Source organism: Haemaphysalis longicornis, unplaced genomic scaffold (genome assembly GCF_048455015.1).
Source record: "Haemaphysalis longicornis isolate Haplotype H1 unplaced genomic scaffold, Haemaphysalis longicornis Haplotype H1 scaffold_5, whole genome shotgun sequence".
Lineage (NCBI taxonomy): Eukaryota > Metazoa > Arthropoda > Arachnida > Ixodida > Ixodidae > Haemaphysalis > Haemaphysalis longicornis.
This window is the reverse complement of record NW_027526385.1, coordinates 40947406-40966148: the sequence shown is the minus strand read 5'-3', so window position 1 is coordinate 40966148 and position 18743 is coordinate 40947406. Positions and strand designations below refer to the sequence as shown.

General features: G+C 51.0%; 1 protein-coding gene across 1 annotated transcript in view; it reads right to left on the bottom strand.

Moving 5' to 3' along the window:
* The window catches only part of LOC144138092 (4-pyridoxate dehydrogenase-like), a 236464-nt gene that overhangs the window by 155597 nt on the left and 62124 nt on the right, over positions 1-18743 (bottom strand). Inside the window, exon 6 of the mRNA XM_077670184.1 lies at positions 6514-6693. Coding sequence (XP_077526310.1) covers positions 6514-6693 — 180 coding nt within the window. The remainder of the gene's footprint in view (positions 1-6513; positions 6694-18743) is intronic.

Genomic DNA, 18743 nt, shown 5'->3' with positions numbered 1-18743 from the left:
GCTAAACTTTTCAACGAATACCGTCTATACGCCAATAAACTGCCGGACCTCTTTGGTGAGCTTCGATGTACGTACAGGGTCGCCCACTCTTGGTGAGAACACGGCGCAGCGTGGCCGTGCTCGGTGGAGCGCCAGCGCACAATCTGCGGCCGCGCGTCGAAGCTTAGCTGTGCAGGCGCACAGGGCCTCGGAAGCGGGCTTCGTGTCGCTCACCGTGCTTGCTTTGCTGTGAAGCATGCCTAACTCTCGTCATGCTTCTAACGTGTTAGCGCGCCGCAATGCGTTGCGGAAAAGCGCACTTTACTCACTGCGCCGTGTTGGGTAGGGTCTGCGTGCGACTACTGAGCGCTTCTTTTTTTCAGTGCCACGATCCCAGTTAAATGTGTGTAATAATGCATACATTTCAGGACTGGTTTGGTTAGGGTTATCGGGTTTATTGACGCAAAACGACTCCGTGTATGAAGGCGCTGTGGTGGAGGGCTACGGATAACAGCCAGAGTCTCTTTAACGTCACTGATACCGCGCAGCTTGTCACTTGTGGCACTGAAAACGCGCGTTCTTGCATTTAGCCTTTATTAAAGGCTAAATGCAAGAACGGTTCAGTACAGTTCAGTCTCCAGTTCAGTTCAGTCAACGGTTCAGTCTCCCGGTTCAGTACAGACACCACCATGGCGGGGAAGAAGAATACGTAGCGCGTGGTAACAAAGGGTAGCGCCGCTATCTCCCAATAACTAGCCAGGTAGGTAGCGCAACAAATACTATATTCTGTATAATACAGCAGACTAGAGTGGGCCCAGTCCAGGACTCTACAGGAGAGTAAGAAGATCATGCTGGGTGAGTGAGACCCGCTTCGTGGGCGACTACTTGAACAGTATTGACGATGCGCGGTATTCATACATATGAAAAAAGCCAATACCCATCGGGACCAACGTCGTGAAATCGAAACCCAGGCGCTGTGGCCGAAATTCCGTGGAGGCGAAATGCACATACACCCATGCGCTGCGTAATGGCCGTATATATGAAATAAATCCTCGTGGTCGAAATTATACGTAACCCTCCTCTACAGCGTCTCTCATTAAACCAAGCCAAGCCAGCCCTGGAATGTTTGCAACAATACCTGCGTTTACCTGGGATCGTGGCACTGAAAAGAAGTGCCCAGGTATCGACTTTTGCGTTGCGGAAAACTGCCCGTTTTTCCGCAACGCAGTGCGGCGCGCTAACACGCTACAAGCATGCTGTTACGATCAGCGCACAGTGTTGCGAAGACCATCCGCAATATTATCGGGCTCAATCACCCAAGCCTTCTGTCATCCCGTTCCCGCCCCACCCCCGCTCCCTCAACCCTCATTGACGGGTAACGACCCGGCTCTGTACGCAATGACGCGGTGGCGACTGACGCTGCTGCTGGACACAATCCGCTTTCGCGGCTTCACGGTGACCCACGCGCCCGCCGGCGGGGCAAGCCACAATGACCGAGAACGTTCCACGGAGATGGTGAAAAAGGCGTCGCGCTGCATCGCCCTTAAGGCGGCAGGCTAAGTGGTCCTGTCTAAGTGGTCCTGGCGGAACCCTTTGTGGCATGTCCAAAACTCCGCTGTTCAACGAGTGCCCGACACCGGATCACCGACGTGGCCCTGGCGTCCTCGTGTCGCTCCAACCTCGGGGTTTTCTAAGGGCTTCGACCTTAGGAAGATTGCGCAACCGAAGTCAAGCTGACGCTGACCTGCTCGAAAGAAAAACGGCCTTCTCTCTGTGAGTGTGTGGGCATCAAGTTCAGTGCCAGGGATTTTCGTGATTGGTGCGTTCCTGAAAACAGCGGGAGAAAGGGTGAAAAGGGGTGGACCCAACCTGGTTATTTATTCTCGCATGCGCAGAAGCGCAGAACTCTGTTCACTCAGTAAACCCCATGTAAATTTCTGTCAATAAAGTTTCTTTCTTCGCCCTACTCGGCCCCAGTGTTTGCCCAACTCCGGACCAACGGACGCCATCTCCGGTCACGCTACCTGATCCGCAACAATGCCGAGAGTTTGGCGTGCTTAACAGCAAAGCAAGCACGGCGAACTCTCGAGCTATAGTAGACCACCCGAAGCCCCGTCTCCAAGCCCCTGAGCGCCTGCGCCGCTTAACTTCGGATGCGCCTTGTGCGCTGGCACTCCCCTGAGCGCGGCCACGCTGCGCCGTGTTAGCAGGAAGAGTGGATGACCCTGTGCATACCACGGCGAGTGGTGTTGTGAGCGACGGCCTGTTTTGCAGGAGGGGGCCTCGAGGGTGCCGAAGTCGCCGAATACCACTTCCATAGTTAAACGAAAGGTTGCCGAGCAGGAAACGTACTCCTTCGTCCGTCCGTACTCCTTCGTCCGCCACCTTCAGACCCTTATCGCTGGCCCAGAAATGCTCCCAACACAATGTTACCGCCGTCCAGTGCGCGAACGCCGCTTCTTCTGGGGGCACGTGGCGCACAAGCTCCCCACATACACGCACCGATAAACTAATAGACTCTGTGGGTCAGCTTCGAGTACGTACATACCGCCGCGAATGGCATTGTGAGCGACCCCAGCCTCTCCGAGAGGTGGCCGCCAGCGTAGCGGCCGGCAGCTCCGCTATTTGGATACATTTCACGGGTATAAAACTCCCCTTATTTTTCTTTATTTATTTTTCTTGTTTTAGCAGTAGATGGGGCATGTCAGCTAAAATTTTTGTCGTCAATCCGCGGACACTGAGCGACAGAATAACAGAGAGCGGTGGAGCTGGGGCCGAAAGGTGTGATGTCAAGCCCAAATGGTGGCCATAGCATGGGGAAAAGAAACGCTTAGGAGAGGCCCTGTGCCCACCGGCGCTTTGGCAGAAGTGTGCAGAAAGTGACATTGTTTTTATCACGCTCATAGGAGGCAACTGGCAACTGCGTCCTAGCAACGGCGCCGAAGGCCGCCCACTGAGGCGCTACGTCACTGCGCCGCCCAGCCAGCTGCCAATGGTCGGCAGACGGAGACGAAGCAGACGACAGGGGAGTGAGCGAAGGAGGCGCGTGCGCGCCAAATACAAGGAAAAAAATGAAGGAAGTTTACATTAACGCGTAGGCGTTGAAGGTAGCGAAGCTGTACGCAACCTTCACACCATCACAAACATTTAACCCCACCATTGCAGCCGATTTGCTTCTTCTTCGCTGTCCCAACTACGTTTACTCCATCATTGTTGCTATACGTGTGAGCTTCCTTCATTTTCTTGGAAGTGATAATCATTGGACATCACTTTAGATGGGCGTACGCCATGACTTCTTTCTTGTTCTGAACAAGTCTTGCCACGATTACGTCGAACGCTGGAATCTTTCTCGTTCGGAGCAAATGTGGCCATAATTACGGCGAATGCTGGATATGTTTTTGCCAAGCTTGGCCAGTCTCCCTCAGTGTGTATGCTTGGCCTGAAAAACGTACGCCAGGGAAGTTAGGCCGTCACCAAGAGGCACAAACACACGAGCGCTCGGCCTTTCTTTGTTTTTTGTTTTTTAACTGCCGGTCGGTCGCCCCATACGTCGCCAATCTCTAAGTGGATATGCTTGGCTTGACAAACATTCGCTAGGGTCACTGGGTGATCGTCGCGAGGCACACGCACAGGGGCTCTAGGTATTTTCATCGTTTTGTGAATTAACTGCCGGGGCGGTCGCCACGAGGTCCGCACTGACGTTCGCGCACTCGACAATTTCTTCGCATTTTTAATTGGAGCACAAGAAATTACGAAATTCGAAACAGCGCAAAAAGACGGGACAAGGAAATGACGACACGAGGCGCTGTTTTCGAAACAGCGCAAAAAGACGGGACAAAGAAACGGCGACACAAGGCGCTGTTTCGACACAAGTCCCGTCTTTTTGCGCTGTTTCGAAAAAACAGCGCCTTGTGTCGACGTTTCTTTGTCCCGTCTTTTTGCGCTGTTACGAATTTCAGTATGCACCACCAACTAGCCCAAACCACCGTTCTAACGCAAAAAATTAGGATTTCGTAAACAACTTCGCTGTTACAAGGGCGACCTCCAAATATGGCGTTTCCGGCTGCGGTAGAGGTGACGTCAGGACCTCAACTGAACCTGCATGAGTCATAGAGTTTCTTACTATATAAACTAGAGAGGAATCAGCCGCAAGTGTCAATGCGGCTCACATCTAGGCTGCCCGTATCGTTATGGGCCTCCATCATGCTGAATGTTCGCCTTAGCTTCGTCATTGGCTCTAATTGAATTTACTTGAATTTCTGTCATTAGGTTGCCGTAAATTAATACACAGTGCCACAAAAACGCACAAAAAGAGTGTACAATTGCGGAAGTATAAAGTAAGAGCATAAGTATAAAATAAAACACGCTGTTTTAAAGCTAACAAAATTGAAAGTAAAGCGCATTTCTTTCACTGAAAGTCTGCCGAAACATTTGTTCCTACCATTCTGCGTATACCAAGCTGCTAGATAAAAATAATGTAAAATTTTGGGAGAAACTCATTACAGGTTTTATTTTGCAAATATTTCAAATAATAAATTGTTTGAAAGCTTCTAAAGCGTTAATGCGCGTACGTATGAAAACATCACCTTCGTGGTGAACCGGCGCTCAGACCATGTACTACAACTTTAGCGGTGGCAAATTACCCACTCATTCAATATGTCCGGGCTCTGTTCACACATGTACTGCTACTGCAAAAAAAGAACTGGGAAGTGCTCTCCTTGCCATAAGCTCGCGTATCTCCATTGAGGGTTTTTACCTATGTGAAAATGTACCGACGGTCGCTCCCCGGCAATAATCATCCCACTTGCTTATAATGAACCACAGCTGTCTTAGAATGAACTAATGGAGCAAGTTTCGAGGCTCCAGTGAAGCGAGAGAAGCGAAGATAGTTTCGTGCCTTTCGGCTACCTCGTAGACACAACAATGCATCATGAACACGGTATATAGGCGAGAAGACGCTTAAGAATACGATACACATGCCAAGCAATCAGCTGTGCCATTCCCATAACCCCCCACATCGACTTGGACTCCAAGGCGCAGTTTCCTCTTTAGTTTACTTACTAAGAAACTCTACATATACATTAACGTTGTTGGCGGTGACGCTCGCTGCAGTGGCGCTGCACCTGCACCTCTATAGGTCTAGTTGCTCGGGGTAACGTCATGTCGAGGTAGCTGCAGCAGTGCTCAAGCGTGTGTTCGCGTGCACTGTTCGCGGTTTCGGCTCGCAGACGGCGTGCGACGAACGCCTAGTTACGGCTTTTGAAGCGAGAGAAAGGAGTGCGTGTAAGGCCGTTCCTCTTGTTCACGAGGCAGCAGCGGCTGTGAGCGCTCGTGTTAAAGAAATGCTTGATGAGCAAAATAAATCAAATAAACTTTTCGAGACTCTCAGAGAGCGACAAGAAGTCGCAATACAAGTCTCAGATCACGTCCCAACGTTGAAGAAAAAGACATTTACACAAAATCATAGAAAAAATCTGAAGGAACGCTTTACTAAGGATGCACCGAGGAATCTTTGATTAATGTATCAGGATGGTGAGCAATGTTTAAATATAGGCTTCATTTTACACCTGATGCTGGAACAATTTTGTCATAAGGACATACTTTAATTGTAGTAAGGACATACTTTCATTTAGCTAATATAAGGTATGCTCACTATATAGTCTCACACATGGAGGCCCCTTCCTTGTTATGAAGCATTGAATCCTTCGAGACTGACAGAGGGGCACCAATCTTTAACCTAAATGTCTCGGTAGCATGCGTATGTTCGGAACTAATTCGGTCAACCGTTCTATATTTGAACTATATTACAAAACAATTCCTGCTACTGCATATGTCCAGCCTCAGTAAATTTCGTCTATTTTCTTCGAAACTATCTTGTCACTCTATTAAATGCGATGCGTTAAATGACCTTTTGCTTAAAAAAATAGAGGGGTATAAAAAGAAAGACCGTGTCTATTGGGCCGTCCGACGGTATTATAAGCACTCCACTATACCAACATCCACCGGCGTTTTGTGGTAAAATTGCCGCGTCTGGCAGTACATCACTGTAGATAACGTAAAGCTAGGTAACCTAACATAACATAACATAAGATAACCTAGCGCACACAAAGAAATCACTTAAAACACCAAAACTAACCTAGGGCATAAAAATTACACTTCAATTGAATAATGAAAGAAAAAAAACAACTGAGGCAAAAGCCTGCCTCGAACCACCGACTTTGGGATCAAGAAGCTAAGACGGATCCTCCGCACTACAAGGACTTTTTTTTCTTTAATGTCCTCTACACTACAAGGACCGACTCTTTCGCCAATGCTGGCCTAATGTTAAATATTCGAATGTCGTCGGACGGCATTCTAGCCATGCCTGCAGGGATCAGCTAGAGTGCCGTCGGACGGCACTCTAGACACTGCGAAAAAGAAATGTCTCCTATAAAAAGAAAGAAAAAAGAAATAAATTTTCGGTTTGCCTAAATACGACTGTGCGTCATCGCAGAGTCACCATGTAAAGCTCATTAAATGACAGAGTCTACTTACGTTGAGGCTTTTGAGCAGCAATTCCGGTCCTATGCCAGACAGCATCAGTAGCTTAGGAGACCCAATGGCTCCAGCGCAAACGACGACTTCATAGCCGATGGACACGTTTTTTCTCGTCCCGTTTACAGTGAACTCCACGGCTCTCGCTCTTTTTCGGCCATTTTCATCAACAAAATGGATCTAAGGGCATAGCGTGCAAAAGATACCGGTGACAAAATTATAAACAACCGTATTTTGCGCCCGGTATTTTTAAGCAAAAATGTTTTAACGGCATCTTCATAATACTCGACAATACTTCCCTGCTATTTGTTAACATAAAACTTCCAAATAAACACTTGTAAAGTTCATTAAAAAATATTTGTTGCTTATTGCATTCACATTGCCAGTGGTAAGGGTAAGCGGAACGAAGGGGCTCCGTGAGGGAATTTCTGGGGTCCGCGAATTCTTCCCCTTAGCCCTCTCTATGCCATCCCCTTCAATAATTTCCCCTTTTTGCCACACTTCGCTGCTAATGCAAAAATGTGCGTTCGCTGTATGACCCCTACGTTTCTTTTAACTCTTCCTAGTGCATCTCCTAACGTCGGCTTCTTTCACAACACCCCAGACATGCAGAAAAGCCTGAGGCACAAATGGCAGCATATAAGTGTTTGGACGACTGTTAGCTGCAAGATAAGATCTTCTGGCAATTAGACATACATCAGAATAAAAGCCAGCCTCAAGAGCCGGACATTGAATGTGCGGGCGACTTTCGCTGCACGTGTAAATTGGTCGACATTATGACTCGGATCGACATACTAGATAATCCACCACGGTGGCTCAGTCGCCAAGGCGTTGTGAAGCCTAGCACAAAGACGCGGGTTCGACACCCGGCCGCGACGGCCGCTTTTCCGATGGAGGCGGAAAGTGAAAACGCCCATGTGTTTAATATTTCTGCGCACGTTAAGGGTGCCAGGTGGTCGAAAGTAATCCGGAACCCTGCACTACGGCACGCCTCATCACCTACGAAGCGTCAGCGCGTCAAACCTCATCATCAAACAATCGGCACACTACTCAAAGCGATCCAGGCATGCATCACTTTTTCAACTCCAAAATAAGTCCCCGGTACACTTATGGTTGAGAACCAACTGCCTGCCGCATAGCACCGGGAGTACAGTTCAATTTCTCAGTAATATAATCCGATTAAAAAACCGCCATTCAGAAATTTTGCTGGCAGCACTATCTGGATCTGTTACAAAAGTTTTGATCAGTCAGGTGAGTGTTTCTGGGGCGTATATAGCCCTCAGGTGGCCTTCGCTCAGAGTGCAAGGAGAGATGAGCTTGCGGGTTGTGTAGAAGCCCCAAGGTAAAGGAGCCGCGAGCCGCGGCTACGGTGTCGAGAGGGCGATGCTTGTAGAGCTGGTTCTCTGCGAGCGGCCACTGGCTGCGCGGGCACACTGGCACTTGGATACTGGCCCCATCCGGCCCACACCTTTGACAATGACGTTCTGACCATGGAATCGGGTGCTGCTTCGTTGCGCAGGCTCGAAGTGTAATTACGGTGCGCCGCCTAGGATCACGGCAGCTGCGGCGAGATGATGGTCTTAGAACGCCTGTGAACGCCAAGAGCTAGCACTAGTCGTGGCCAGCCTGCGGGAGGTTGTTGTGCGGTGTGGTGAGGTAGGGAACACCGGTGGTGTGTGCGTCGGACAAAGCGTCGACGACGAGGAAGTTAATTAAGAAGATCAGGTCACGGACTGTGAACAATCGCCCTTTGTGGACAAGTGCCCGCTAGGTGTAGCCTCAAGGGAACCAGCAAAATAGCCAAAGCATAACAGTGACCGAAAAAAGAGGTAGAAGATGAGGAGATCGTGGTTCGTTGAAGCAGGGATGGATTCCGAGGAGCAAGGTTTTTAAGGGCTGCCCGCAAGAGGCAGTAGCCGTGGTCTGCCGAGGCCGTCGTCAAGGATGCCCGGAGACACAGCAAGGCTGCAGTGTTCAGCCGTGTCTTTCGTCGACGACCGCGTATTCAATCACCGGCATCGACTCTGTGACGTGGTGCACCCTGGGACAAATAGCAAAATGGCGCCGACGACCACGGTTTTTCAACGCCTTAGCATCGACTTCGCGACGTGAGACATTTGAGCTATTACCTACACGTGTCTGATCTTAACTGGGAACTGTTATTTCTTTTACGCCCTTAAGAGCTTGGTGTTTTTAGGATTGACTTTATTGTCGCAGTCTGCTTGTAACCGCAACGTCCGTTTCATTAATCATCTCGCCCAGATAAATGTTCCTTTCCATTTTATGCACCCGTCTCAACTGCCTGTCTGGGTTCTGTGACGCGAGTCCCGAGGACTAGCGATCACCAATAACATCACAACGGCAAGACACCACCCACGGCTCGTAGGTGTGCGCTGTAGATATGACAGCGATGAAACTCGCTTCCTTGACGTGGGCTTAAGACGTCGATGGTGGCGTTGGCGTCGAGTAGCATAACCGGGCTCTACCGGTGGCGACATCAGGAAGTTATGATTGACGCCTTCTGCCGGTTGGTCGGGCTTAATTTTGTCATCCTCCAGGGCATAAGTGATGGGGTGCTCTCGGGGCTTTTGATAAAGATCAGTAGTCGTGGCTGTGTTGTCGGCATTTGCTTGTGCGGGGACTTGTGGATTTTGCGCTGATAGCCGAAAGGGCGGCATGCAGTCATCACCGCTAGTATTTTCATGCCCTCCACAATCCAGGTACTTTGTTCATTGTTGCAGAACGAGAGATGTGAGTTGGCAGGTGTACGGGGAGGGTACCCCGATGTGCATTTCACCCTGGTAATGCTGCGAGTGCAGTGGAGCAGGGCACTGTGGCAACGTCGTGGTGTAAATTGTAAATGACTTGTGACGCCGGTGTATCGGATGACCAGGTTGGAGAGGCATTTGCGCTGACAGAGCAAACTTGCTCACCCGGACCCTCGTATGGAGTGGTAGAAGAGGGAAAGGCAGACTATCGCTGGTAGGCGTTCGCAATGACCTCGGTTGCAAGCCTTGTTGGAGTTGGAGCAGATGCGGCTGCCGCGCTGGAGATGACGCCTAGTGGATCGGCACTAATGGCAGGGGGCGACACCGATGGTACAGAGGGTACTATGGGCGGCGGCGAAGGGCAGGCCATGCGGGTACCACTTCTGCTGAAAGCCGAAACGGGTCGTCACTGAAGCCTTAGTGGTCGTATAGAGTTTTGCTGGGCGGTGGTGTAGCGAGGAGGCAGCGGGGCTCGAGCGGAGGCATCTACCACAGGATGGAGGGCTTGAGTGGCTCCATGGTGACGTAGTTCTGCAGGAAGGTAGCCTCAAGCTTGAAGAACCAATCACTGATGTTGCGTGGCTGGAACTCCGGTACGGGCGAGCCCCCTACGTAGCCATGTCGGTGTGCCGCTGGCCAGGTGAAAGGCGCGGATCACGCCCGGGTCAACAATTTGTAGGAAGCAGACTCAATTGTAATGGATGCAGCTTCCTGCATTTTATTGAAGAGTTTGCCTGGTCGGAACTTCGAGGAACGGTGAAGGCGAGCGACCACCCATCTGCTCAGTCGAGTTCCATCTCATGCATGGCAGAGCTCACGCACCCGTCCAGTCCAATGATGATGATGATGGCGCTGATGAAGACGATGATGTCACTCGTCACACGTACTCCTGACGAGACCACTTCCCGTCAAGGAGGTCACTCCGCCAGGGACTCCCTCACCACTTATAGAGAGGTCACTCACTACTACCGCCTCTGCCGCAACTCGCTACCACCAGCTGAGCCATCCCTAACCCACTCGGAGGAACGGCTGTGGCACCTCCTCCAAACTGAATTGCTTCCCAACTCAGCCTTACGCCAACCCATCCACACATCCGCTACGTCTCTCCCCTCTGCCCACACCGTGGTGTTACATCCGCACTGCTGCACCCCATGTGGGCCGGCCCATCTGACCCCAGCCCCACCATAAACTTTCCTGACCACTGGACGGAGGCCCTGGACCACTTGGAGGAAGGCTCCCAGCATCTAATGGTCACGAGGGTAGAGGCAGCGAAAATTCTTACTCGCTCTTTCTCCCTCTCTCAACAACTAAAAAAGTACCTGTAAGCCCAGCATTTCACAGAATAAAAAAATTGTGTTAGGTTTCTCTAGCAAATATAATTTCCCGTTAGGCAACTACTTTTACTTGCAAAAAATAACAAAGGCTCTAACAAAATTATGTTAAACTTTGTTCGGATATCCGGCGTCCATGCCCTACAAAATAGAACCGACGAACAGTACACAAAACGGCAAGAACACAGCACGTAATACTTGGAAGAATGCTTAAAGGCATAATAAACGAGTCAATAAATGCTCCAAATGGTGCCTCACTCTTATGTAAAAGTCCTATAAACAAGGTAACTAGTTTATTACACAAGAAAATTGAGGAACATTTGCGCTAGTTGGTATTTAAACCACGGTCCTAAGTAATGTGAGGTGGACACAGAACCCCACTAGCACCACAAATATTTTTACTACTGCGCGACCCCCAAACACTCCCACAAAGCAAGTAGTGGTAGAATAAATAAATTAAATGCGATGGCGCGAGGCCTAGTTGGGAAAGAGAAGGTATATCCTTCTATATACCCATCCGTCCGTCCGTCCATCCATCCGTCCGTCCGTCCGTCCGTCCGTCCGTCCATCCATCCATCCATCCATCCATCCATCCATCCATCCATCCATCTATCTATCTATCTATCTATCTATCTATCTATCTATCTATCTATCTATCTATCTATCTATCTATCTATCTATCTATCTATCTATCTATCTATCTATCTATCTATCTATCTATCTATCTATCTATCTATCTATCTATCTATCTATCTATCTATCTATCTATCTATCTGTCAGTACAAGATGTACCACGTTTTTAGCCCCAATTTCATTCCCAACTGAAGATTAACGCCTATAATTGTTTGTTTCTTCTCGAATAATTTGCTGTGAGCGAACAAAGGCACTGATTCTATACGTGTTCGCAAGACCTTATTCTACCTTTCTATTCACAACAGCTTTACACAAACTAACAAAAATGGTGTAAAAACCGCATGAAACTTTGTCGCGTGTGCACCACCTCCCCTGTGACGGTCATCTAAAAACAGCGTGAGCAGAATCCCTCGAGCCATCCTTGGGTGCTGGAGTGCATGGACCAAACCAGGTGAGCAAGTGGTTGTAGATTCAGTTACACGAGGCTTAAGTTTGCCTTATGTTTTTAAAGCGTAGCTCTCAAGGGCAGGGGAATCACCACCTGTGCCGCACGGAAGACCACAATTGACCTGAGTATCAGTACGCAGGTAAAGAGAACCCAGACATGGCTGCTCCCCTTACACTACAAGACGTTCGGGCAGCTTTAGCTAAGATGCGCAGAGGTACAGCCCCGGGAAGAGACCGTATAACAATCCAACCATTGGCGAACCTATAGGACTCGGCCTACTTCCAACTGTTCGATTACATAAATCAAATCTGGGGCGGCCGTCCACTCCCCCCAGAATGGAAAACCTCCTTTGTCACTTTGATATGCCCAAAATAGGAAAAATTGTTAATATTGATAATCCGAGTCCAACTTCGCTCACCTCATCCGCGGGTAAGCTCATGGAGGCGATGGTCCGGGATCGTCTCTCTCCACACATTGAGTCCACGGGCCCCTTTGCTGACACTATGTTCGGGTTCCGCCCACATATGTCAGCACAGGACGTCCTTCTCCAGCTACACCGCGACGTAATTCGACTGACTACAATGCGACAAAACCTTAAAGCCACCCTTGCCCAAGATCTCAAGGGGGCATTTGACAACGTCCGGCACAGCAGCATACTAGCAAACATAAGCACAACGGATTGTGGTCAGAAAGCGTTCGCGTACGTCAGAGATTTCCTCCCCAAACGTCAAGCATTTCTGAGGACCGAAGTTGAGGACTACGGTCCATATTACATGGGTACTAGGGGTTCTCCACAAGGAGCGGTTTTGTCGCCGCTACTCTTTAAGATCGCTATGATGCAGCTGCCACACAAATTAGCTCGGGTAGAGGGCATACAACATGCCCTTTACGCCGATTACATGACAATATAGAGCACAGAAGGCAGCCTCCGGGAAATGGAGGACCGCCTTCAAAGGGCTGCCAGCATTGTCGAAAGCTATGCTAATGAGTGCGGCCTCCAATGTGCCCCAACAAAATCAGAACTTTTGCGCATTAAACCCAATCCTAAAGAGAACACAAGGATTTACATCTCTTTAACAGGTGGTTCTATCAAAGAAGTGGAAGAAATCAGGATCCTGGGTCTGCTTATTCACAACAAACTTAGCCCAGAGACCATCATTGCCAAACTTAAGCGAACAGGTGAACAGGTCGGACGGATGATACAACGCGTATCCAACAAGCGCGGTGGGTTACGGGGCAAGGACGCGCTCCGGCTCGCTTATGCCTTTGTGACCAGTAGGATCCTCTTCTCCGCACCCTACCTACGTACGACCAAGCAACACGAGAATAGCATTGACGTCACCATTAGGAAGGCCACAAAACGAGCCATAAGCTTCCCGGTGGCTACCTCCAACACCAGGTTATTGGGGGTGGGAGTGCTCAATGCGTATCAAGAGCTGAAACAGGCTCATCTCACAAATCAGTACACGAGACTCGCACAGACGGCGTCGGGGCGCCACTTGCTTAATCGCCTACAAATCAAACACGAGTGCCCCCCAGAGGAGACGCGCAAACTGCCAGAGTTATGGCGGCACAGGCTCTGGGTGCATCCACTTCCGCGTAACATGGAAAAACACACTCACGAAGGCAGGAGAGAAGCACGCGCTAAGACCCTGCAAAGGAAATACGGAAATAGGCGCGGTGTGTTCTACGTTGATGTGGCAGGACCGTCGCCTCTAGGGTTCTTCACTGCCGCTGTAAGTCACAGGGACCAGCAAGTCGATGGGCTCTCCTACCGGGCTCCTAACTCCAGGCAAGCCGAGGCGATTGCCATAGCGCTCGCCGCCTCGGACCCGAAGTGAAGGACAATAATCACGCACTCTCGCCGAGCCTATGAAAGCTATTTAGTGGGTGCGGTACCACCCTTGGCCTACAGTATTTTAAAACGAGTGGTGTGGTTCGTAGACCCCGCACCTAAAGAAATTGTGTGGTCTGCGGGGCGTCAGGCTCTGAGAGGGAACGAGACCGCGCACGCGGCTGCCCGAGCGCTTACCCACCGGGCGCCTCACCCATGCTCTCCCGGCTCGGAGATTAGGAAACCACTTCTGCCGTTTACAGAAATTGTTAAACACTACTGCGATAACCGCCGGCTTTACCCAGCCCCTGCAAAGGGTCTGAGCAGGGTCGATGAGCGAATACTGCGGCGCCTGCAGACGAACACATTTATGTGCCCTGCAGTAGCAAAGCATTTCGACGCTAAAACAGACGGGCGCTGTCTCCACTGTGAGGAGGTGTCCGACACCTTCCACATGGTGTGGGCATGCCAGAGCAACCCTGCGTTATCCCCCAACCCTTCCCCTACCAGAGATGCATTGGAGGCAGCCCTGCTCAATTGCTCGGGGCTGGAGTCTCAAAGGGCTCTAGTTCGACGGGAGGGAGCGGAGGCCTTGACCAATGGGGTCCCGGAGTAGGAAGTGCACCTGTGCGGAGGGCCGCAGGCCCTAACTCTCTTTTCTTCTTAACAAAAATTAACTTGCACTCCTGCGCCTCCTTCACCAGGGGGCGAGGAGTGCGCACGCATGTTTACCTCGCTCCGTCTTTCGACCGCGACCACGGCGATTATTTCATCCTAATTTACCGGATTCTTTCACCAAAAGCTCAGACTTCCCAAACATGTGGATATCAATGTGACAAGTAGGAGATCTCGGATTTACATTCTACAGGACTTTCAGTGAAATCGGCTGCCGCCGCTGCGCTAACCCCAACCTCGAATTCGGCCAGGCCGGGGTCGAGGAGGGTTCCGGGCGGACACCGATAGCGACAGCGGGAATTATTTGGCTGTTGGAAAAGATGGCTTCGGACATGTACATAAAAGTCGACGGGGGGAAGTTGACCCGGCTTTATGCACGGCAGCCAACGGCTGGAAGACGGTAAGGGAGAAGTTGAAGAAATCGGCGGCGCCGCCCGGCACCGGAGGAGAGGCGGCCAAGGCCACGCCTGACGTCATCTAAGACGCCAGCTTCAGCCCAAGGACGGGCGTGGACGGACCGGAGAGTACAAAGCGCCCGCCTGTTCACAAGGGAAGGCTACTGAAGAAGTCACGGATGCCGGAGCTCCCGCGAGGCGACATGAAGATCGTCGGCCGACCACTAGGTGGGCTCTGCGTTAGTGAAGCGACTAGAGCATAATTAAATCGAGCTCTGGCGGCGGCAGCGCAAGTCGCAGCAGAAAAAGCAAGAGAGGACATCGTCTGCCCCAACGGGCACCAGAACATTCTCGTAATAAGCAGCCCTCGGGGGGAGAATGGTGACCGTTATGCGGCGGTTGAGCGCATCAACACCAGGGGAACTGCATATGAGGTCAGTACATACGAGGCCGCACCGAATCGAACCGTTAAAAGAGTTATTCGGGGCATTTCTCTCGAGGACACGGCCATGGACATCCAAGATCCAGTCGTGCAGGACTATAACCCCACGGCATTACAAGCAAATCGCATCGGGCGATCTCGGTCGGTGGTCATCGCGTTTGCCGGAAAGTCTCAAGATATGTCAGGTACGGCAATCTTCTTACGGAGTTCACATTATATAGAAAGCAGATTGAGGCATGTCAAAGCTACGGCCGGTTGGGGCATAAAGTCTATCGAGGGTACGGAACCGCCAAGCCCATCGAAGATCACGTGTGTGAGCCCAAGTGTGGTCTTTTCAGCGGCAGCCACATCACAGCGGACAGAACGTGTAAAGCGCGTTTCAAGACTCCTTTCCTCATCCGGCAGCGCCCACGGGAAAGGAAGCGGCAGAGACAACATGAACGAGGATGAAGTCGCAATCGTAGAGGTCCTGCAGCCGGACCCCAACAAAGCGACAGTTCGAGATCAAGGACGCCGACAAGGAGTGCCGACGGGCGCTGGCGCAGCCACTCCCGAGCGCACTCACGGGCGCGCGGCGGCGGCAGGGGCCGGCAGGGGGGATCCAGCTCAAAGATGGCGCAGGTCGGCAACTGCCGCTGGGAGACGGCGAGGAGAGGAGCGTCTGCCGGGCGGAGTAGTTCGAGGCGGCGGAGCGAGCTCAAGGACGGCGAGGCGTCAGCACGGGGACAGCGTTCGAGGTCACGGGGACGTCCTGGAGAACAACAAGGATCAGCAACCAAAAAGGTGGGCATGGCCAGGGTCTCCCAAATCGCTCGATTGGGAGTCCTCCCCCCTCAACCCTTCCTCCCCCTCCTGTAAGACTACAACTAAGGAAAGTGCAGAAACTGCGGAGCTTAAGCAGATCATTGCAAAGCAGAACGCACAGATATCACAACAGAGCGCCCAAATAACGGGGCTCATGAGGAAAATAGATCAATTAGTTGCAAAGGCAGACCAGGGGACGGTAAACGACCGCGCAGAAACAAACGCAGCGGCGGAGGCCCCGGGGAAAATGCCCCGTAGCATGTCACCCCCTCCACCTCCTAGCAAAACACAGGCACCGCAGAAGCAGGACGCTATGGAGGCTGAAGAGCCTCAGACTAGCGAAACGGCTACGCAGCCACCCGTTGAGGAACAGAAGCAACTAACGTATGGCGAAACAATCATTCTAGCGGCGCTGAAACGCATGGAAGATTGACTTAACACGCTCAAGACTAAACATGAGAAGTATGCGGCACGAGTGGCGGCCATCGAGATCAGAATGAAATTCAAATCGTTAAAGAAGGAACAAATGAGTAAGATCAAGGAGGCCATCTAAAGGAGAAGGGGACGGCTAGAGACATCCACCAACGAGGACAATGACCTTAACTAACAATAGAAGGACTATGAAAATGGGCCGCAAAAAGCTCACGATCATTTTCCAATAGAACTGCAGAGGAATGAGCTACAAAGACATGGAATTGGCACTTTACATGAATCAGGTTGAAACTGGGCCGGCCATTTTTGCTTTACAGAGACAAGGGCGGTCCCAAAAATTCCGGGATACGTTACACCCATCGACCCGACCAAACTGGGTACGGCGATTCTAGTGGAGAATCACATAGCAGCTACTCAACACCTTACTGCACAAGCAGGATATGAGCACACGCCGGTGGAAATACACGCAAAGGAAATTGGCAGTAAAATCAATATTTTCGTAATGAGCGTCTACTGCAGACCATCGCAAAGACACTATGAATTCGATCGAGTTGTGATGGGTTCGAAGAAATTGCCCGGAAACAGGCCACTCCTGATTTTGGGCGATTTCAACGCGCCGCACACACTATGGGAATACAAATTTCAATCAAAGAGGGGAAAGGCTTTGGTCAAGACTATGGAAGACCTGGACGTTTCTCCAATCAACGAACCCGGAGTACCCACAAGAAGACGTAACAGCGTCTCCAGAGATACAACACCAGGGCCCGTTTGCCCGTACGCATAAGTTCCCGATTAAGTTTTCGCTAACGAATAAGACGCCAATAAGTTGAATTCGGCCACGACAAATAGGCCGGTTGACAGAAAACCCAACAGAAACGCTACCTTAACCGAGCGTTTCTATCAGTTTTGGGCAAACGACTTATTACCTATACAGCGGTAAAGTCGTAGTTGAGAACTTATTCCCCCACTTATCGCGTTCGAGCAAACGGGCCCAGATCTGTCCTGGCTCAGCGGAGTGCTGGATATCTCGTGGAAATGTGAGGGCGAGGACTTGGGCTCTGACCACACCATCATCACACTACCATACGTGTCCCAGATTTCCGGGTCAAGCTGGGAGCAGCTAGCATAACGGACTGGGATAAGATGCGTGCATACACACAACAAAATGGTGAAGGCGCGGAAGAAGAGGAGCCGCAAGATACCTCGTACAAGACATGGGCCGGTAAGCAGAAGAAGATCCTCGACAAGTTCACCCAAAAAAATTCCAACTACAACGAAGCTACCTTTCGTCGACAGCAGGCTCGCTCACATGTGGGTGGCCCGGCATTCGCTCACGAAGCTCTGGAAGAGGCAAGGGCGCAACAGGAAGCTCGCGCGTCGCATAGCCGCGCTTAACAACGAAATTTCGAAATACGTGGTGAAGCTCAGAAAAGAAAGCTGGCTCAGGTATGCGACGGCCTTCAGGGGCAGTTGTCCGTGTGCAAGACATGGAAACTGCTGAGGCACCTCATATACCCAGCAGGCAGCAAGACAGCAAACAACCGGTTGCTGACAAAGGTTCTAAACACGTACGACGAAGGCGGGAACCGGCTTGTGGAGGCCCTAGAAAACCACTATCTTCAAACGGAGCGAGGGCAACACCCGACCCCACGCGAATACACAGGACCCAGCAATGAAGACCTGGACAGGCCGTTCATGATCTCTGAGTTGCCGACAGAAATTGACGAGAGCAACAAGAAAAGCGCTCCGGGGAGAGACGCCATAACCTACAGGTTGCTCGCCAACTTGAACGGCAGGATGGCGCAATCGCTGCTCGAACATATAAATAAGGCTTGGGAAGCCTCACAACTCCCGCCGGAGTGGAAAGAGGCTGAGGTGCGATTGACATGAGGCCAATATCATGAGGCCAATATCGCTGACCGCCTGTGTTGGCAAGGTGATGGAACGTATGGTTCTGCGTCCCCTTCAGGAACACCTTGAGGTCACAGACCAAATTCGATGTTTGGGTTCCACAAACCTTTATCAAAGCAGGACGTCATGCTTCAGCTTCAAGAGCTGGTAATCAAAAGAGCTACGTGAAACAGCCCCAGGGTAATCCTCGCCCTAGACCTCAAAGGGGCATTCGACAATGCTATTCATGCTAGTATACTCACTAACCTCAATGAGACGAGGTGCTGGACGCGCACTTTCGGATATGTCAAAGACTTTCTGTCCTCCCACAAGGCACGAATCTCAGTGGGTGAACAGCGATCGGAGCCAATTGATTTGTGGGAGCGGGGCACCCCAAAGGGAGCAGTGTTATCACCACTCCTGTTCAAGCTGGCCTTATTGCCACTGCCACGTTTGCTAGAGCAAATCGAAGGAATCGGACACGCGTTCTACGCGGACGATATTACTATATGCACGGAGCGAGCGGGTTGGGACGGCTGGATGGAGGAGACACTTCAGGCGGCAGCACTCACAGTGCA